The following is a 22,845-nucleotide window of genomic DNA, read 5'->3' on the forward strand; positions in this document are numbered from 1 at the left end:
ATTAATACATAATGAGAAAAATAATGGGTCCAATGTTGGTGGTTATGGGGCCTCAGATACCACATTCTTCTATTGTGACTTCTTTGTTTCGCTCATTACACACTGTTGGCGGTATTTAAGGTATTAGTGGAACCACTGTACAGCATTTGAAGCAAAGTTTTGACTTTCGATTTTAGCACGTAGAATATCAAAGACGATAGTGTCGAAAGCTTTGCTGAAATCCAAAAAGCACACAACAGTCGCCCATTGTTTATCCACAGCTTATTTCAATTCGTTAGTTACTTTTATGAGTGCTGCCGTCGTGCTATGATTTTTCCTGAAACCGGTTTGGTATTCATCCGGAAGGTTATAAGATGTTAAGTAACTGGTAAGCTCGTCAGGAACTACGTACTCTAAAGCCTTAGAATGCAAATGGGCCTATAGTCGGAAGGTTCTTCGGCAGATTTCGTTTTGGATGGAGGTTTTATGAGCCCCTTTTTTGAAGCTATTGGGAATAGGCTGGAGGCCAGAGAATTGTCAAGAATATACGTTATTATCGGCAGTAATGGATCGACGAGGAAAGGAATCATTTGTATTGTAATATTGTCGTGTCCTGCGCCTGCAGAATGAATTCATGCAATTGACTTTCTGCCCGTGTTAAGGGTTACCGGGTGTAGAAAAAATTTTGATTTGTACCGAGCGTAGATACTGCAAGGGATTCGATAGTTTGCGTCCTTGTGGCGGAATATTCGTTTAGATCTGCAATAGGAACGAGAGGTTCAGCTGCAGATCGAGGTTTGCATATTCCTGGCCCTTCTAGATTTTTCCACAAGACGGAAGGCCTGTGAAAGTAGTCGCTTGTAGGCGAGATGATTCTCGGAGGTCGGGTGTGCTGAGTGTCTGATACTCATAGGGTGTTTGAGTTGAGATATAGTGCAGGTTTTCCTCTGACTCATAGTTTTTATCTGAGTGTGTTTATCATATTAATTGCTGAGTCTCTCAGTGAAATTAGGTACTTCATTAATTTAGGTCAAATTTATTTCGTGCCGTTTGCTGCCAAGAGGTATCATAGGCGTCGGCTTAAGCTCAGACATATTTATATGCTTAAAATCTCTAAAAATGGCCAACTGTAGTTTGTTCTTTGGACATTGCAACGAATAATTCATGAATATTACATCATGAGAAGATAAGTAAGGTATAGAAATTTGATTAGTTCTAATTACTCTGTTTGGAGAGTTGGTTGCGAAAATATCGATAGAGTTGTGAGTATCTGCTGTATGATGAGTCGGCAAGTGGAAGCAGTGTAGGATTTGAGCTGGGAAGTATACGACTGAATTTTGAAATTGCAGGACTGTTGCTTACAAAATGTATGTTCATATCACTGGCTGAGATTACGTGTTCGTACAAAGATTCAAGACCTGAGAATGCAGATGCAAAGCTAGAAAACTGTTCACTTTTGGATGGATTGTATGTTACACCGGTAAGACACTTTCTATTCAGATGTTTAATTTCAGTGAACATTTATTCGGCTTGTTTGTCCTCGTTTTTGGAAGTGAGCACGACATTGAGGAGTATTAAGGGTGTGTCTCCCCAAAGAGTCGCCAGCCGATTTTTGTGTTTCGGCGGATATTTCCAATTTCGTTTTTCCAACGTGTACCTGGAGGCAGCGCAACCAAATACCGTGTCGACGGAAAGCGTCGGTTTGTTTCCTGTTGCAAACGAAATTAGTTTTAAAAGAGCAATTTTATGTACCCAATCGATAGAGCAGTCCAAAATTAGTCTAGTGCGTTATTCGTTTTATGGATATGTACGGGGTGTTCAAAAAGTCTCTCCGTAGTGCCGTATGATTGTTAGCCGCGCGTGCCGTGTGGTTGTTCGCCAGCCTGGGTTACTTCCCTTCAAGTGGACTCTCCCAACATTCCACTGTTTCGTCTTTCTCATCCAGAGTCAGTAGTATAGTTGGTGTGTGTCGTTATGTGTTGACGTGAACGTTTATGTTTAGTTCCTTTGTTCGTTTGCTTCGTTTTTGTCACTGTTAAAATGCTAACCATTGAAGGACGTGTGTTTGTAGTCGAACAAGTGTTCAAAACTGGCGGTAAATACACATTTTCAGTTCGTCAAACATTTAATTCAGTTTTCCCGGAGACAACACTCCCGCATCGCGATACTCAATGACAGATGCACCGAGAAGCAGTCGTCCTAACGTTTTGTCTGAGGATAAACTACTCGATTTTTCCGATAAAATCTCCATGAGTCCGAACAAGTCAGTCAGACAACTCGCTCGGGTAGTCGATGTTAGTGTCGGAACGGCCCACACAGCTGTAAGGAAATAATTAGAAGTTTTCCCATACAAAGTGATAGTCGTGCAAGAACTGAAAAATAATGATCATGGCAAGAGATTGCATTATTGTCAGTGGTTCAAAAATTTCGTTCAACAAAACAGAAGGGATATTCTTAATGAAACGTTTTTCACTGATGAGGCGTGGTTTCATTTATCCGGGTACATGAACTCGCAAAATTCTCCTATGTGCAGTACTGCAAATCCATTGTGTATTCATGAGGAACCACTTCATTCTGTGAAAATTGGAGTTTGGATTGCATTTTCTAGACGTCGGATTGTGGGTCCCATATTATTCAGCGAAACAATACGCGCACAACGATACTGCAGTGATATTCTGTACCCATTCATAGGAGAACTTGTGTTAAGTCAAATGCTTAACGGTTATTTTCAAAAAGATGGTGCAACCGCGAATAGAGCTCGCGTTTCAGTGTCACAGCTAGCTGATGTTTTTGGTGATCGCGTAATTTCACAGGGACTTTGGCCTCCACGATCACCTGACATAACACCACCTGACTTTTTCTTCTGGGGTGCAGCCAAAGCAACTGTCTATAAAAACCGTCCAAATCCATCGATGAATTGAAAACTGCAATATCCACTTTCATGTACATCTACATCTACATCTACATCTACATTATTACTCCGCAATTCACATTTAAGTGCTTGGAAGAGGGTTCATCGAACCACAATCATACTATCTCCCTACCATTCCACTCCCGAACAGCGCGCGGGAAAAACGAACACCTAAACCTTTCTGTTCGAGCCCTGATTTCTCTTATTTTATTTTGATGATCATTCCTACCTATGTAGGTTGTGCTCAACAAAATATTTTCGCATTCGGAAGAGAAAGTTGGTGACTGAAATTTCGTAAATAGATCTCGCCGCGACGAAAAACGTCTTTGCTTTAGTGACTTCCATCCCAACTCGAGTATCATATCTGCCACACTCTCTCCCCTATTACGTGATAATACAAAACGAGCTGCGCTTTTTTGCATCCTTTCGATGTCCTTCGTCAATCCCACCTGGTAAGGATCCCACACCGCGCAGCAATATTCTAACAGAAGACGAACGAGTGTAGTGTAAGCTGTCTCTTTAGTAGACTTGTTGCATCTTCTAAGTGTCCTGCCAATGAAACGCAACCTTTGGCTCGCTTTCCCCACAGTATTATCTATGTGGTCTTCCCAACTGAAGTTGTTCGTAATTTTAACACCCAAGTACTTAGTTGAATTGACAGCCATGAGAATTGTACTATTTATCGAGTAATCGAATTCCAACGGATTTCTTTTGGAAATCGTAGGGATCACCTCACACTTTTCGTTATTTAGCGTCAACTGCCACCTGCCACACCATACAGCAATCTTTTCTAAATCGCTTTGTAACTGATACTGGTCTTCGGATGACCTTACTAGACCGTAAATTACAGCATCATCTGCGAACAACCTAAGAGAACTGCTCAGATTGTCACCCAGGTCATTTATATAGATCAGGAACAGCAGAGGTTCCAGGACGCTTCCCTGGGGAACACCTGATATCACTTCAGTTTTACTTGATGATTTGCCGTCTTACTACGAACTGCGACCTTCCTGACAGGAAATCACGAATCCAGTCGCACAACTGAGACGATACCCCATAGGCCCGCAGCTTGCTTAGAAGTCGCTTGTGAGGAACGGTGTCAAAAGCTTTCCGGAAATCTAGAAATACGGAATCAACTTGAGATCCCCTGTCGATAGCGGCCATTACTTCGTGCGAATAAAGAGATAGCTGCGTTGCACAAGAACGTTGTTTTCTGAAACCATGCTGATTACGTATCAATAGATCGTTCCCTTCGAGGTGATTCATAATGTTTGAATACAGTATATGCTCCAAAACCCTACTGCAAACCGACGTCAATGATATAGGTCTGTAGTTCGATGGATTACTCCTACTAACCTTCTTAAACACTGGTGCGACCTGCGCAATTTTCCAATCTGTAGGTACAGATCTATCGGTGAGCGATTCTGTTACAGAAGAAATGTTACAGCTTGTGTTTGGAAACACGATTAGACGAATTGAATTGTGTATTCAACAACAGGGAGGGGGGGGGGGACACATTCAACATTTAATGTAAAAAATTGAGGGTAAAAATGAATATTCAATAAGTTAATAACTTGTATTTCACTGAGCTTCATTTCGGTATATACACTGCGGCATACGGCACGCGCGGCTAACAATCATACGGCACTGCGGAGAGACTTTTTGGACACCCCGTATTAACGGGGATAGTAAAACACGAAGGATAACCAGTACTCCATCAGCGACAGAACGACCCAGACTCGCACTGCTACTGGTATGCAGCAGCGCTGCTTATTCCTTGCTGGAGTACTGATTATGCTTCGCGTTTTTCTATCCCCATTAAAGCATACCGATAAAACGAATAACGCACTAGACTAATTTTGGACTGCTCTATCTATTGGTCACGTAACATTCCGCTTTAATAATCGTTTTGTTTGTAACTGGAAACAAACCGACGCTTGCCCTCGACAATGTCTCATAAAAGATTTGAAGGGCAGTATTTGTTCGGGCCTAGTTAGCAGCTACACATTGCAAAAACAAAATTGAGAGCATATGCCGTAACACCAGAGAAAATGTACCTGCCGCCTCTTAGGAGAGACATTCTGTATCTGTGACACGAGCTCATACTAAAACGTAACACCCACCACATTCAAAAGTAATCGCAACACGCCTTAAGACATTTATTCCACCGGGAGACGAGAAGATGAATATCTGTTTCGTAGCACGCGGTCAACCGCTTTTTAGGCTGCTTGCACATTACACGATTTCGGCCGCACGGGGAAAAACCGTACGTGTTTAAATCGTAGTCGGTTGATTTTCACACTGAACGATTTTTAAACGTCAAAGGAGAACATCAGTTCAAAAAAATGGTTCAAATGGCTCTGAGCACTATGGGACTTAACTTCTCAGGTCATCAGTCCCCTAGATCTTAGAACTACTTAAACCTAACGAACCTAAGGACAATCACACACATCCATGCTCGAGGCAGGATTCGAACCTGCGACGTAGCGGTCGCGCGGTTCCAGACTGTAGGGCCTAGAACCGCTCGGCCACTCCGGCCGGCAACATCAGTTCCCTTCAAATTGTGACCTGGTATAGTTCTTACTATGGATCGCGAACAAGTCATTGCGTTATGGATACTATATCGACGTCGGAGAAGACGAAGGCGCAATCGCCTTCACTGGGTTCATCCAATTAACCTGAGACGTGAGGAAGTCGGGGTTTTCTACACATTATATGCAGACCTGAGAAACGACGACCGAACGTTTTTTAACTATTTTCGTATGGCTCCTTCGATGTATTGCACAGGAGACTGAAGAATGTTCTACAACGCCAAAACACTCAATTCAGAAACTGTATACAGTCTATTGAAATGCTGGCTATGACTTTAAGGTAAGTTTTTAAATACAGCTTTGTTATTACAGGTATTTGAACAAATATGCCATTGAAGCTAAATAATGTCTAAAATATAATTTGTCAAATTTGAAACAGAAGACTGTATGAAGTGTCTCTTCTGCAGATAGAAAATCAGTGTTCTGTAGCCTTCGTGAAATAAATTGCTTTTTTAAACTTTCAATACTGTTTTATTTAGTTACCCTAGTTGTACCTTGATCACCTTATATTGAGGAAATAAATACCCCATGTTTTTAATTATTTACTTAAGAAAATTTACGGAATTAACGACTAGATGGTAAAATTCTGGGTACACCAAATTCACACGGCCGTAATTGCTTATAAGGAAAAGTAAAATGTTATACGGCTATAATAAAAATAAGTATTTGCAAATAAGTATTTACTTTGCGTAATAGGTAGTACTTACCAAATGCATTTTTTTTTGTATAACTAATGCTCCCAAAATCTGGGTTGAGTGCTGAACATACCTCTTCCCAGGCTTTTCTTGTTGCGTTTCTATCCTTATAAATATCTAAAGTTTTGTCCCATAACAGAGGTTTTGATTCAACTAGCTATATCAAAATGTCAGCGTCAATTCCTTCCATAATGTGAAAATAAGCCAGCGACACCTACAAACTGAAAACACGGAAAATCGCAACCTGAAACCAAAATGAACGCAGTAGAAATAACACTGCGGACGGCCTCTGTACGACTGAAATCGTGTAGTGTGGAAGCGAGCACTTGGTCACGTGGGCCACTGGGCCGAGAGTACGGCACGGTGCCGTGTGGCGGCAGTGGCACTGGACGGCTGCAACACGACTAAAAATCGTGCCCATGTTGTAGCCGTACAGTGTGAAGGGTCTCACGCTCTTCAATAGTGGACTAAGAAAATTTGCCCGTACGGTTTTTTCCTGTACGGGCGAAATCGTGTAATATGCAAGCAGCTTTCTTGAGGCTGCCAAAGACGTGAAAATCGCTCGGTGAAAGATCCGGAACGTGCGGGCGATGTTGCAGCGTTTCCCAAACAAATTGCTGAAGCTTAGCCCTCATCCGATTGGCAGTACGGGGGCAGGCGTTATCGTGCAAGAAGATGATTCCGCCCGACAGCATTCCTGAGCGTTTTCATTCTATGGCACGTCGCAGTTTTTGCAAAGTGTCTTCATAGCGCTGCACACTGGTTGTGGTCCCACACTCGAGGGACGTAACGAGTGCAGGAATCATCCTGTAGCAATATAACGGCCGGCTGCACACTGCCAACCAGATGAATGAGTGATTTGCTTGGGAAACACTACAACATCATCCCTACAGTCCAGATCGTTCACAGTGTGATTTATACATGAATAAAGACAAGTGTGGACTTTGGTTTCAATCTGACGAGCAGGTGCAAGAGTGGATGCGGTTGTGTATCCGTAAGCGGCCAACTGCGTTCTACGAAGCAGGAATTGGTCGTCTCATCTTCCAGTGCGATAAATTTCTTAACACGAGTGGTGATTACTTTTGAATGCACGATTCCATGGTCCTGTTGCGGCAGGCCCTCGTTTTGCATTTGACTGCCCTTTATACGAGGGTGAGCCAAATGAAAACCTTAAATTTGTAATAACAAATCGAAATTTCGCGCTGTTATCCTGTAAGTTGGTAAGCGTGCTACAAACAGCGTGCATAATGGCCTGTAGGTGGCAGCATAGTGCAGATGCACACATACCGTCGCAGTATCAGTATAAAGATGGCTGCCCCACTTGCGACTTTCACCAGGGAAGAACAGCGTTCTGTTATTCGGTTTTTGCGCAGTGAAGACGTGAAACCTATTGAAATCATCGACGAATGAAGGTTCAGTACGGTGATGCATGTTTGTCACAGCAGCAAGTCTGCGAATGGAGTAGGAAGTTCGCAAATGGCGTGACTTCAGTGGAAGACGCTCCTCGTCCAGGTCAGGCACAACGAGTTGTGACTCCACAGAACACGGCAGCAGTTGAAGCCATAGTGAAGGAAAACCGCCGAGTGACACTGAATGATATTGCAGCATGTTCACAGATTAGTTCTGATGAAGAGGTACGCCACGCGGTGGATGAGTGGTTGCACGGACAACCAAAAGAATTTTTTTCTAAAGGAATTTATGCACTTTGTAAGCGCTGGAGGACTTGCATCGAGCGTCGGGGAGATTACGTCGAAAAGTGATACATCTTTGAACCACTTCTGCACAATAAATAATGTTTAAAAAAATATTCAAGGTTTTCATTTGACTCACCCTCGTATATACCTCTACACTTACCATTTTTGTAGGAATGAGAAGTCTGTATTTCACGTTTTATTGCATGCCACTCCTGACTTTTTACGTCTGGTTAAATATCGATGTAACACGAAATTCGAAACTGCTAATTCTGAAAATAGTAATTTGAACGTATCCATACCTCAAGGTTTCAGCTCCGAAAAGGCAGAGAATGCTAAAATTCTAAAACGAGCTTTCCACTACTGGTTGCATGTGATAACATCCAATTCTAATTCACTCTCTCCTGCGAAACGCAACTAGCACTTTTTTCACGTGATATCTTGCGAACCATGGATGAAGGGTATCAGACGGATGCTATATTGCTTGACTTCCGGAAAGCGTTTGACTCGGTTACCCACTGCAGACTCCTAACTAAGGTATGAGCATATGGGATTAGTTCCCAAGTATGTGAGTGCCTCGAAGACTTCTTAAGTAATAGAACCCAGTACGTTGTCCTCGAGTGTGAGTGTTCATCGGAGGTGAGGGTATCATCTGGAGTGCCCCAGGGAAGTGTGGTAGGTCCGCTATTGTTTTCTATCTACATAAATGATCTTTTGGATAGGGTGGATAGCAATGTGCGGCTGTTTGCTGATGATGCTGTGGTTTACGGGAAGGTGTCGTCGTTGAGTGACTGTTGGAGGATACAAGATGACTTGGACAGGATTTGTGATTGGTGTAAGGAATGGCAGGTAACTCTAAATATAGATAAATGTAAATTAATGCAGATGAATAGGAAAAAGAATCCCGTAATGTTTGAATACTCCATTATTAGTGTAGCGCTTGACACAGCCACGTCGATTAAATATTTGGTAGTAACATTCCAGAGCGATATGAAGTGGGACAAGCATGTAATGACAGTTGTGGGGAAGGCGGATAGTCGTCTTCGGTTCATTGGTAGAACTTTGGGAAGACGTAGTTCATCTGTAAAGGAGACCGCTTATAAAACACTAATACAACCTATTCTTGAGTACTGCTCGAGCGTTTGGGATCCCTATCAGGTCTGATTGAGGGAGGACATAGAAGCAGTTCAGAGGCGGGCTGCTAGATTTGTTACTGGTAGGTTTGATCATCACGCCAGTGTTACGGAAATGCTTCAGGAACTCGGGTGGGAGTATCTAGAGGAAAGGAGGCGTTCTTTTCGTGAATCGCTACTGAGGAAATTTAGAGAACCAGCATTTGAGGCTGACTGCAGTACAATTTTACTGCCGCCAACTTACATTTCGCGGAAAGACCACAAAGATAAGATAAGAGAGATTAGGGCTCGTACAGAGGCATATAGGCAGTCATTTTTCTCTCGTTCTGTTTGGGAGTGGAACAGGGAGAGACGATGCTAGTTGTGGTACGAGGTACCCTCCGCCACGCACCGTATGGTGGATTGCGGAGTATGTATGTAGATGTCGATGTAGATATCAGACTTAAAACAGAACAAAAATTAAAATTTCAACCTAGAGATGGAGCACACTTCTAACGCATATCCTCATGTCGATGTATTATGGAAGAAACTGAAGTCTATGCATACTCTTTCTTTCGCATAAGAGTACATTACAAATTGTTTGCAACCTTTATTTATAAACAAATACAAACAGTCTATAGATTTCTTTTGTCTATCTGACCGTAATGAATTTGAGTACATGTCTATAATACATAGCTATCATGCATAAAAAGTGTTTTTAGTATTTTGACTGCCTTGACAGCGCAGAATATACACATTGTTAAATATTGTTAATTCTAACCTGATACAATTTGTCAGATCACAACAACAGTGTGAGTCGACTCAAATTCAATCTTGAGGTGCTCTTTGAAAGTATAGTAAAGTATTGCACAGTCTGACAATGTTCTGGTTTAGGTCTTCCGCGCAAATGATTCATATAGAAGTATCACAAATTACAGCAAGTTCACAAACACAAGCGTTAATTTCAGGACAATATGAGACTCCAGTAAAACAGCTTGTGTGTCCTTGTTGCTAGCACCTCTTCTCCAGTCGGAGCTGAATGCCGCCGTTAGGTACGAGTATGATGCTCCTGGCGTTGAAGTCCAGGTCCACCTGCGTGGCCTCTGTCGTCCGCACGCTGTACTTGGACAAGATGTACACCAGGCCAACCTTGGTCTGCAGCAGGCCCAGTCTCATACCTGCAACATAATTAGAGAAATCCAAATAAAATCCATTCCCCTGTTGACACAAAAAGTTCTTAATAAATATTTCCTCCCAATATTTTTGGCGACAACTGGTTTCTCCCTGCCCAGATTAGTCAATAAAAGTTATCTTCGAGCATTATACTCTGTTCACCATAAGAATAAACTTGATGTAAACATTACGCCATGTATTCTACCGTATTTGCTTGAATATCATTGGATTTCTTTTCATGTGTAGCGGAAGCAAAGCTATGACCAGTACAGTCAAGTACGATCATAAGGACACGTTTCATGCTGTGTTACACGCGCATAGACTGAGCGATAATGCGGGACAACACCTTCACCGGCGCATTAAACTTTAGCAGCACAGGCCAGTCAGGTGGTCCAACTAACCTGCAATGGTGTGAGTAGTTGCAGTTCAGACGTAAAAAGAGACGAGCAAAGAAACAATATATCTTCGAATGTCATTTAATTTTTAGGGAGAATGAAATAATATGCGGAGAAACTCCAGCGCGCTTCTTAGGTGAGCAGTGGGAAAGCATAAAATGCACTCGTTCTCAGTTCACATAGTATTTTCATAACAAACAAGAGTGATGAAAATTTCTAACTTAAACCAAGGGTAATTTTTTTAGCGAGCTGTCTGTAATACAAAAGCATACTGCAGGGTCTTCACCGTACTGTTGAATACTGAAGCCACTGAATGTACTGCCGGCCAGAGTGGCCGTGAGGTTCTAGACGCTACAGTCTGGAACCGAGCGACCGCTACGGTCGCAGGTTCGAATTCTGCCTCGGGCATGGATGTGTGTGATGTCCTTAGGTTAGTTAGGTTTAATTAGTTCTAAGTTCTAGGCGACTGATGACCTCAGAAGTTAAGTCGCATAGTGCTCAGAGCCATTTGAACCATTTGAACCACTGAATGTATTAATTACAGTCAGTCGTCTGGTAATCTCTTAGCTCCTTCCTTGTCCGAATCCGGAAATACATTTGAGTTCTGGAACTGTCACCTGCTATGTTGATAACGAGCGTATCAACAACAGAAGCCACGAAGCCAACCACGCGCCGCATTTTCTCTTCCTCTTTTATGACGAGCCGTTCGATATCCCGCCAGCGTTCGGCAGTAACATTTGAAAAAGCTGCGTACTGTAGTCCAGTATGTCTGGCAGCTTAACAGTCTTGTTACTTCTCGTGCCAAACCCCGCAACTTGGCCCCAGATCAGTTCTGTTGGGTTCATATTGTAATGGCACAGTAGCAAATGCAAAAATGCAACATTAGTATGATGTGCTCGATTCTGTGAAAATGTTCGTTTTTCATGTTTCTACGATACTTATCGACCTCTGTGGTATAAAACGATGGGCATAGTCCAAATAAGGAGGATTTGGTTTTTCATTTTTGCCTTAAAAATTGTTATGTTTTCTTAATTTAAGCAACTTTTATGAACAGTCTTTCATAAAGCATCGATAATTAAGAATTTGTATTTGAAATGAAAACAGGAATTTCGCGTCCAATGTGTAATTAGAAACAAGAAGACGTGCGTTATTCATAAAAAATGATGATGAACTTTATAATTACGAGAGGCAGGTATTTCAAATTGAACGAGGAAAAAAAAAAATGAGACGGTGGAGATTCGAATCTTAAACCGCTTTTTTTTCTTTTTTTGTTCGGTGCACCATGACACCAGTTGAAGTTCAGTGTTGAGCCGTTGACTCAGTTTTTTTTTTTTTTTTTTACAGAGGGCAGTTAACCCTCTGACCGAACACGCTGAGCTACCGTGCCGGCGTCCGTTTGTGTATAAGATTCCATTACGCAACCGACTGCGCCACACTTACAATATTAACATACGTATCAACTATATTGCATATGCTAGCTTGGAAAAACTTCCAAACCTGATTATCTCCGTAAGTTTATGACAAACATTAAGAACAGCCTATTTCTCGGCTCTTTTTAACCGTATTCCTCACGCGTGTTTCACTACACAACAGAAAGCAGCCTCAACCATTTTCATACTACGCATTAATAGCGAGACAATCAGAGCACAACGCTGCAGAGGCTGTGACTGTACACGACTTTTGAAATAAAACTACGTAGCTAAAGCGTGATTAGGAAAAACCTTGATGACTATTAATACATTTGAATACGTTAAAGTTTCATTTAACGTAACTTAGTATATCTCATACATAAGTACATCCTACTTCCAAGAGCGCGACAACACCAGTGTACGTGTGCTGCGGCTTCTGACCAATCAGCGCCTTTATGTTTGTTTGCATCAGGTTTATTCTTATGATGAACGGATTATGGTTTCTTCTGGCTTTGCAGCAAGAGATTTTCTCAAGTGTTAAATGTGAGTTTCGTCGAGAGCCTTATAACGGCGAGAAAATTAGTAAGGGGAAGTAGAGCCATGCACCACTGACCGTTCCACTCGACCCGTCTGTTGGGCCATATCCAATCTCTGTAATCTCAACCTCTTACTAACACAGTAAAATACTTTGAATGAACGTTTGAGGGAAAACTAACGTGGAGTGCACACTTCCTTACCAACATGAAGCCTAAAATCAGCTACAACTACTACAATGCACATGGTGTTTACATACGTCTAGCAATACTCTCACATGTAAATAAGCGAGCGCAAGGACGAGATAAGAGCGCTCAAGGTCACGCGCTGTTTACAAACATTACGTAATACGCTGTAATCGCCTCCGAGGCCAATGCTGACAGAATGTACAGCACGGATTCGCCACCCACAGCTCCCGCTAATTAAACCGCCATAAAACATTTGACAATAGATACTCTGCGTCATCAGGATACTGTGATGAGTACTGTGCGACCTAGAGAACCTAGGGGCCCAAAGGTGCTACGAAAGAAAACAAGTTACTTCTCAGCTTTTGGCAAGATCAATGTCTAGTTTTATTATCCTTTATTATTCACTTACAGTAATTAAATGATACATCAGCAAGAATCTTAATACTTTTACAATTTAAATCACCTTTAAACCAAATGGAAACTGCCTCAGACTCATTTATCTTATGACGATTCCTAGTCCTCAAAACCAAAGGCTGCGTTTCCGTCCCTCCTAAATTTTCAAATTCCTTTAAAACCTCGAGAGAAATCACTCTGACTGGCCTTTTAAATTCAGCTGTCTTCGCCAGTTCGCGTCGTATTCCATTTTAACCACTTCCAATGTGTGATCTGATATTACGGTAATTTCACTTACCGCAGAGAGATAAGGTTGTGATGACTGTAGTAAATGTCTAATACATAGTTAAATAAAAGCCAGTATGCAACACAATAAACCTATAAAATAAATGACATTTATTCAGTTGTTTTTATTTAATTCCAATGTAAAATGAACAAATGTTTCTGACGTAAAATAGGTGCAGTTGTATCTCATCAAACTAAAAAAAATACTTCTATTTATTAATAGATGAGACTGTGTTAGTCTGTTTCATAGCATCATATTACGAAATTTAATATTTCGTAATTATATATAAAACACGGGCGTTGTTCGGGAGCCCCAAAGATGACCTCAGTTTGCAGGAGATTTTGTGACCATATGGCAAGATATATGTTAGACAAACAGTGCGCACCGTCGAAGATCGATGCCGAGAACACCAGCGGCACACTCAACTAATGTATCCCTAGTCTGTTTGCCTGAGAATCATGCGACGGAATACGGATATACCAGGATTTTTGCACAAACTTCGAAATACTAGGACAGTATCGTTACAGAGGCCATCGAAATTCGCTCCAGGAACAGTTTCATCAGCTGGGACTGCGGCTATCGTCTGAGCAACATTTGGGAATCAGCACTGTGTCTAATGAAGAAGACACTCAGCTAACACAACGATCTGGTGACTAGTGCGGCGCTGGCGCTACTACCGCCGACGTCGACGCCTCCCCTCCGCAGCCGCCGACACGCGCCCTCGGATGCAGACGACGGCTCAGGGAACGGTTCGCAGGGCGAGGGGCTAATATAAGTTAGCCGCGCACCCCCATAACCTCAGTTCGTCCTCGCACCTGACGATGGCGACATGCCTGATGGTCGAAATATTGTGCCCTCTGGACACTTTGGACTGGCGGTACAACTATCGACTGTTCGATCAATATTAAGTAACGTCCTTTATCAGACTTGATGCGAATTTACATGAAAATGGCGGTGTTGGCAATACTTAGGGCCATAATTAATAGTGCTCACGTGCTATAGTAAGTTCTTCACTAAAATTAATTGTATGTTGTGCTGAATCATAGACTAATTTGTGTAGTTGTTACATTTTATTATTTCGAATATTGTTAATGTAATCACTATGTCAAAAAACTGAAACAATTCAGACAGTTTTGTAGTTTTAGCAACTTTCGCAGTAGCGATTTGTTAATTCGACCAGCGAGTAAACAGTGGTAACGCACTGCTAGCCCGTGTCAAGTGCACTCAGTTTGGAAGGAGGCAATGTTAAGTAATCATTGCTAAATCCTATAAACTTTTTTTGTTATGGTTCTAGGGCGCAAAACTGCTACGGTCAAAAATGGTTCAAATGGTTCTGAGCACTATGGGACTTAACATCTATGGTCATCAGTCCCCTAGAACTTAGAACTACTTAAACCCAACTAACCTAAGGACATCACACAACACCCAGTCATCACGAGGCAGAGAAAATCCCTGACCCCGCCGGGAATCGAACCCGGTGCGGGAAGCGAGAACGCTACCGCACGACCACGAGCTGCGGACTGCTACGGTAATTAGCGCCCGGTCTGTCGCGTAGGGGGGGGGGGGGGATATTGGAAATCAGCAGCAATGGAAGCGAAACTCAAAAAGTGGGGAAATTAAAAAACAGAAGGAAAGTTTAGAAATCCACTATAGAAGGGGAGGTTGGTTTCCCCAAAAGATCTTCAAATGACCGACGTTATCTCACTGCACTGCTAAACTCGAGGACGCGATCGGCTGAGCGCGTGTCATTTGCTAAAATGGAAGATATATCAGGCGACAGCTGTAGACGGGCGCGTAGCGGAGTAAAATAGGGGAACTCAAGTAAAAGGTCTCTCACCGTCCACAGTTGAGAGCAATGGGGACAAAGCGGGGGAGGATCGCCACTTAAAAGATGTCGATGGGTAAAAAGACAGTGCCCTATCTGGGTACACCGGTTCCCGTGAGATCACCGAAGTAAAGCGCTGTCGGGCATGGCCGGCACTTGGATGGGTCACCATTCAGGCAGCCATGTGCTGTTGCCATTTTTCGGGGTGCACTCAGCCTCGTGATGGCAATTGAGGAGCTACTCGGCCGAATAGTAGCGGCTCCGGTCAAAGAAAACCATCATGATGACCGGGAGAGCGGTGTGCTGACCACACGCCCCTCCTACCCGCATCCTCAACTGAAGATGACACGGCGGTCGGATGGTCCCGATGGGCCACTTGTGGCCTGACGACGGAGTGCTATCCGGAATCTAGTTAAAATTACCTCCTCCTGACGACGAGTTCGGGAGGAAGAGGTCCAAGCACAGGGAAGAGCTTTCACGTCCCGCAATTTATTATTGGGAAGTGTAGACCAATGTGCGTGCCATAAAAGAGCAATACGATGACATAATTTTTTATCTGAATAAAAAAAAGCACATCCCATATACTTCAAAGGCCGGGCGGGGTAGCCGCGCGGTCTCAGGCCCCTTCCCACGGTTCACGTGGCTCCCCCCGTCGGAGCTTCGAGTCCTCCCTCGGGCATGGGTGTGTGTGTTGTCCTTAGCGTAAGTTAGTTTAAGTTAGATTAAGTAGTGTGAAGCGTAGGGACCGATGACCTCAGCGGTTTCGTCACATACGAACCTACCACAAATTTCCAATTTCCTATGTACTTCAAATATCTTATGAGATGTTATTGACACTTAACTTGCAGTTTCTTAGAACAACTAACTTTTCCGTTATCGTTGTTTATTGCCAAGGTCCTCAAATAGTACAAACGACAATAGAAAGTTTTGAAATATGGTGTTACAGAAGAATGTTCAAGATCAAAATGGCACTGAGATGTAGTAGTACAGAGGCGCTTAATGGAATGTACGATAATATAGCTTAGTGGCAGAACTAGACTAAATGAATGGGCATATCGCCAGGACACATCTTTAAACATCAAGGAATCGTTAATTTGGTAATGGAGGGTAGCGTGGGGGAAAAACTCGTAGAAAGGTATCCAGACTTGCACCTAGTAAGCCAGGTCCAAATGACTATAGCCGGCCTTTGTGACCGAGCGGTTCTAGGCGCTTCAGTCCGGAACCTCGCTGCTCCTATGGTCGCAGGTTCGAATCCTGCCTCGGGCATGGATGTGTGCGATGTCCTTAGGTTAGATAGGTTTAAGTAGTTCTAAGTCTAGCGGACTGATGACCTCAGATGTTAAGTCCCATAGCGCTTAGAGCCATTCGAACCAATTAGATGACTGTAGGTTGCACTGATTACTCAGGGGTGAACTGCACAGGATAGACCAGCGTGGGGGGGGCTGCCTCAAGACCAGTTCCAGACTGAAGACCACAGCAGCGTCAAGTATAGTTTACAACTCTCCATGCCAGCAAATCCTAAAGTATTCTATCACTCATTCACAGTTCTACCTGCTCCCCCTGCAAATGTCGTTTCATCACCATAGCAAATTGAAAAGTTTTACATATATTACCAGCATCACCGCTATATCCTAATAGTACCTCAACATGTTTTAACGGTATTGTGAAGTGACCATTTTTATTAATGATTTGTTAAATTATCAACTGTGGATAATTTCTAAAACAAAATTAATGTCGTACTTCCTATAATGATAGAAACTGAAGAAATGGACAAAAAATTTGTGCCATGGCCAGGATTTGAACCAGGGTCTCTTGCATACTAGGCAGTTTATTTGTTTTTTTTTTTTATTTTATTTTATGCGTCTATTTCTGTAGGACCAAACTGAGGAGGAAGTCTCCAAGGTTATGGAACGTGTCAGAACATGAAATTACAACGTGAAATTACTAGCAGATAAAATAAAATGCTTATGAACCCAAAAAAAGACAAGACAGAAGTTTATGGAAATGCAGTCGACCATACGACACAGGAATCAGCTTAATTTTTCTAGGAACTCTTCGACAGAATAGCAGGAGTGACCCATGAGGAAATTCTTCAAATTCAATTTGAAAGCGGATAGGTTACTGCTCAGACTTTTGAATTCTTGCGGTAACTTACTGAAAATGGACGCTGCACGTCCTTCTGTGCCAAGAGTCAAGGAAGTCCGATTCAAATCCAGATTGGATCTCTGCCTAGAATTAACTGAGTGAAAGCTAGTAATTCTTGGGAATAACCTAATAGTGTTAGCAAGAAACGACAGTAAAGAATATATACGCACATGAAAAAAGTTTTGCTTCACCTCGGTTCTGAATGGAATAGAGATCAACATCATTTCCGCCCTTTTTATTGCTCATGAGAACCACACATTGCATATTGTTCCACTACACGCCGCGACATTCAGAGGTGGTGGTCCAGATTGCTGTTCACACCGGTACCTCTAATACCTAGTAGCAAGTCCTCTTGCATTGATGCATGCCTGTATTCGTCGTGACATACTATCCACAAGTTCATCAAGGCACTGTTGGTCCAGATTGCCCCACTCCTCAACGGCGATTCGGTGTAGATCCCTCAGAGTGGTTGGTGGATCGCGTCGTCCATAAACAGCCCTTTTCAATCTCTCCAAGGCATGTTCGATAGGGTTCATGTGTGGAGAACATGCTGACTACTCTAGTCGAGCAATGTCGTTATCCTGAAGTACGTCATTCACAAGATGTGCACGATGGGGGCGCGATTTTTGGTCCATGAAGACGAATGCCTCGCCAATATGCTGCCGGTATGATTGCATTATCGGTCGGAGGATGGCATTCATGTACCTTACAGCCGTTACGGCGACTTCCATGACCACCAGCGGCGTACGTCGGCCCCACAAAATGCCACCCCAAAACAGCAGGGAGCCTCCACCTTGCAACACTCGCTGGGAAGTGTGTCTAAGGCGTTCAGCCTGACCGGGTTGCCTCCAAACACGTCTCCGACGGTTGTCTAGGTGAAGGCATATGCGACACTCATCGGTGAAGAGAACGTGATGCCAATCCTGAGCGATCCATTCGGTATGTTGGGCTCATCTGTATCGCGCTGCATGTTGTCGTGGTTGCAAATATTTACCTCGCCATGGACGTCGGGAGCGAAGCTGCGCGACATGCAGCCTGTTGGGGACAGTTTGAGTCGTAACACGACGTCCTGTGGCTGCACGAAAAGCATTGTTCAACATGATGGCGTTACTGTCAGGGTTCCTCCGAACTATAATCCGTAGGTAGCGGTCGTCCACTGCAGTAGCCCTTGGGCGGCACGAGCGAGGCATGTCATGGACAGTTCCTGTCTCTCTGTATCTCCTCCATGTCCGAACAACATCGCTTTGGTTCGTTCCTAGACGTCTGCAGACTTCCCTTCTTGAGAGCCCTTGCTGGCACAATGCGGACGTGATCCAACCGTGGTACTGACCGTCTAGGCATGGTTGAACTACAGACAACACGAGCCGTGTACCTCCTTCTTGGTGGAATGACTGAAACTGATCGGCTGATGGACCCTCTCCGTCTAATAGGCGGTGCTCATGCATGATTGTTTACATCTTTGCGTGGGTTTAGTGACATCTCTGAACAGTCAAAGGGACTGTGTCTGTGATACAATATATACAGTCAACATCTATCTTCAGGAGTTCTGGGAACCGGGGTGATGCAAAACTTGAGAGGCCAATGTCAGAATACCCAGATTAATGAACAGGGGTCGACAAGATGTTCGTTAACTTACGTCACTTATTACCCGACCGATCGTTTCAGAGCCAAAAATATCCTTTGAGAATGGGAAGAGTTACCGCAAAATATAATACCATACGTCATAAGCCAACGAAAATAAGCATTGTAGACTACTTTTCGTGTCGAACTATCACTTACTTCAGATACCGTTCGAATGACGGCATTCAGTCTTTGAACAAGATCCTGAATGTGGGCTTTCCACGACAGTTCACCATCTATATGAACACGCAGAAATTTGAACTGTTCAGTTTTACTAATCATATGCCCATTCCGTGATATTAAAATGTCGAGTTTTGTTGAATTGTGTGTTAGACACTGCATAAACTGAGACTTGCCTTTATTTAGCGTTAGTTTATTTTCTACATGCCATGAAATTATGTCTTGAATTGCACTATTTGAAACAGTGCCAACGTTGCACACAACACCTTTTCTACCAAGCTAGTGTCATCAGCAAACGAAATATTTTAGAGTTACCTGTAATACTATAAATTTGCTAACCATTACACCACCATAACAGTAGGGCTAACACAGCTGCATAAATTACCTCAGTCCAATGCCCTCCCTAACACAAACCTCAGTTCACACCTACTTAATGCTTAGCATATCTGTCTAGTAACCAGGAGACCCCGGTCAAGTCCCAGTTGTAGCACAAATTTTAATTCATTTCTTAAGCTTCTATCATTATCTAAGATAAAGCTGAGACTGACATGTCTCAAGGAAATCGTAATTCAAATGGTTCAAATGGCTCTGAGCACTATGGGACTTAACATCTGTGGTCATCAGTCCCCTAGAACTTAGAACTACTTAAACCTAACTAACCTAAGGACATCACATACATCCATGCCCGAGGCAGGATTCGAACCTGCGACCGTAGCAGTCCCGCAGTTCCGGACTGAGCGCCTGAACCGCTAGACCACCGCGGCCGGCAGGAAATCGTAATTCCACCAGCTCGATCTTTCCTTATTGTTTCATGTTATTCAAATGTGCAAAACGTGTTTCACTGCAGAATGATTTTATTACTTATCAGCCAGCACCTTCGCGAGGTGCTGGAAGAAGCAAATGGCGTCTCAAATAGAATGTCAGCAATGTAGATAAGACGATAACAGAAAGAGGGCAAGGAAGATTTCATACTTGCCAAATAGCGTACAAGATTAAAGAAAATACTGGGAACCAATATCGAGCTACACTCCTGGAAATGGAAAAAAGAACACATTGACACCGGTGTGTCAGACCCACCATACTTGCTCCGGACACTGCGAGAGGGCTGTACAAGCAATGATCACACGCACGGCACAGCGGACACACCAGGAACCGCGGTGTTGGCCGTCGAATGGCGCTAGCTGCGCAGCATTTGTGCACCGCCGCCGTCAGTGTCAGTCAGTTTGCCGTGGCATACGGAGCTCCATCGCAGTCTTTAACACTGGTAGCATGCCGCGACAGCGTGGACGTGAACCGTATGTGCAGTTGACGGACTTTGAGCGAGGGCGTATAGTGGGCATGCGGGAGGCCGGGTGGACGTACCGCCGAATTGCTCAACACGTGGGGCGTGAGGTCTCCACAGTACATCGATGTTGTCGCCAGTGGTCGGCGGAAGGTGCACGTGCCCGTCGACCTGGGACCGGACCGCAGCGATGCACGGATGCACGCCAAGACCGTAGGATCCTACGCAGTGCCGTAGGGGACCGCACCGCCACTTCCCAGCAAATTAGGGACACTGTTGCTCCTGGGGTATCGGCGAGGACCATTCGCAACCGTCTCCATGAAGCTGGGCTACGGTCCCGCACACCGTTAGGCCGTCTTCCGCTCACGCCCCAACATCGTGCAGCCCGCCTCCAGTGGTGTCGCGACAGGCGTGAATGGAGGGACGAATGGAGACGTGTCGTCTTCAGCGATGAGAGTCGCTTCTGCCTTGGTGCCAATGATGGTCGTATGCGTGTTTGGCGCCGTGCAGGTGAGCGCCACAATCAGGACTGCATACGACCGAGGCACACAGGACCAACACCCGGCATCATGGTGTGGGGAGCGATCTCCTACACTGGCCGTACACCACTGGTGATCGTCGAGGGGACACTGAATAGTGCACGGTACATCCAAACCGTCATCGAACCCATCGTTCTACCATTCCTAGACCGGCAAGGGAACTTGCTGTTCCAACAGGACAATGCACATCCGCATGTATACCGTGCCACCCAACGTGCTCTAGAAGGTGTAAGTCAACTACCCTGGCCAGGAAGATCTCCGGATCTGTCCCCCATTGAGCATGTTTGGGACTGGATGAAGCGTCGTCTCACGCGGTCTGCACGTCCAGCACGAACGCTGGTCCAACTGAGGCGCCAGGTGGAAATGGCATCGCAAGCCGTTCCACAGGACTACATCCAGCATCTCTACGATCGTCTCCATGGGAGAATAGCAGCCTGCATTGCTGCGAAAGGTGGATATGCACTGTACTAGTGCCGACATTGTGCATGCTCTGTTGCCTGTGTCTATGTGCCTGTGGTTCTGTCATGTGATGTATCTGACTCCCAGGAATGTGTCAATAAAGTTTCCGCTTCCTGGGACAATGAATTCACGGTGTTCTTATTTCAATTTCCAGGAGTGTATTTTACATGGTCTTACGCATGGAATTCATTCATACCAGCAACAGAAGTCTGTAGATCTGCCAACAGGTGTCGTTAATGTTCACTTATGTCTCCACTGCAAATCTGCCATAGTGGTCACAACTCATCATCAAGAAGAGTGCATAACTACAGTCTGAAGGTGTCCTAGTAAGGCGGAAACTGGTTAACTAAATAAATCAGTGTCGTAGAACACACACATTTTTGTGCTTTTGATTTACAAAATTGATTTTATTCACTAGAATGAACTACAGTAGTGTGGGCATGCCAAGAGAATGCAAGGCTTCAAACATGTTTCCTGGACTGGTTATTAGATGGAAGCAGAAAAAACGGCAACCGCCTCACACCTACTTGCAGAGGTTTTTGTTTAAGAATTAGGTACTTTTAACTACAGCAACACAGCACCTATTTTGTCTCATGAAATTTGTTGTAATAATCGATTAGTGCTCAAAAGAAATAATGACGGCCATAATTTCACTACTAGAAGAAAAAAATGACCTTTAGTCATACAGATATCAGGTCAGAAAGGCGTGAATACCACTGTTACCAAAACCTTTTATTACTTACTCGCTGATATTATGTCTGATACATTAGACCGTGAGTTGCAAAAGTTCCTTCCGAGCAACCCTTTCTATACCACTGAAGAGTTTTCTTTAAAAAAAAAAAAAAAAAAAACAGAAGTTTAGCAGGCGCCACAAGTGTTACATGCTTACGTGTGTTTTTAGGCTAAATATTGTTTTCTGTTATGGGACCTCATCAGCAAACCAATAACATGCAGACGTATTTAAATACCAGTTGCGTTTACATTCTGTAAGCCGACTCGTTCCACGTCATTACGAAATATGGCACAAAGTGACCCGCAGAACATGCATAGGGTGACAATTATTGAACTATATGAAATAAAGTCGTCATAACTTCTGAACGGTTTGTCTCAGGAAGATAAAAAAAGAAGTTTCAAATGGCTGTGAGCACTATGGGACTTAACTTCTGAGATCATCAGTCCCCTAGAACTTAGAAGCACTTAAACGTAACTAACCTAAGGACATCACACACATCCATGCCCGAGGCAGGATTCGAACCTGCGACCGTAGCGGTCTCGCAGTTCCAGACTGTTGCGCCTAGAACCGCTCGGCCACTCCGCCCGGCCAGGAGGTTCAAACTGCACGGTTAGCCGCCGAGCATGACGACAATTAGTGTGTTTTGGTTTAGCGACGAAGCCCACTTTCATTTGGATGGAATCGTCAATATGCAAATCTCGCGCA

The 22,845-nt window shown here is 43.8% G+C and overlaps 1 protein-coding gene across 1 annotated transcript in view; it reads right to left on the reverse strand.

Moving 5' to 3' along the window:
- Positions 1-9,607: 9,607 nt before the first annotated feature.
- Positions 9,608-22,845, reverse strand: part of LOC124798210 (cytochrome P450 6k1-like) — a 164,715-nt gene continuing 151,477 nt past the window's right edge. Inside the window, exon 8 of the mRNA XM_047261513.1 lies at positions 9,608-10,157. Coding sequence (XP_047117469.1) covers positions 9,991-10,157 — 167 coding nt within the window. The 3' untranslated portion in view covers positions 9,608-9,990. The remainder of the gene's footprint in view (positions 10,158-22,845) is intronic.

This window comes from Schistocerca piceifrons, chromosome 5 (genome assembly GCF_021461385.2).
Source record: "Schistocerca piceifrons isolate TAMUIC-IGC-003096 chromosome 5, iqSchPice1.1, whole genome shotgun sequence".
Taxonomy (NCBI): domain Eukaryota; kingdom Metazoa; phylum Arthropoda; class Insecta; order Orthoptera; family Acrididae; genus Schistocerca; species Schistocerca piceifrons.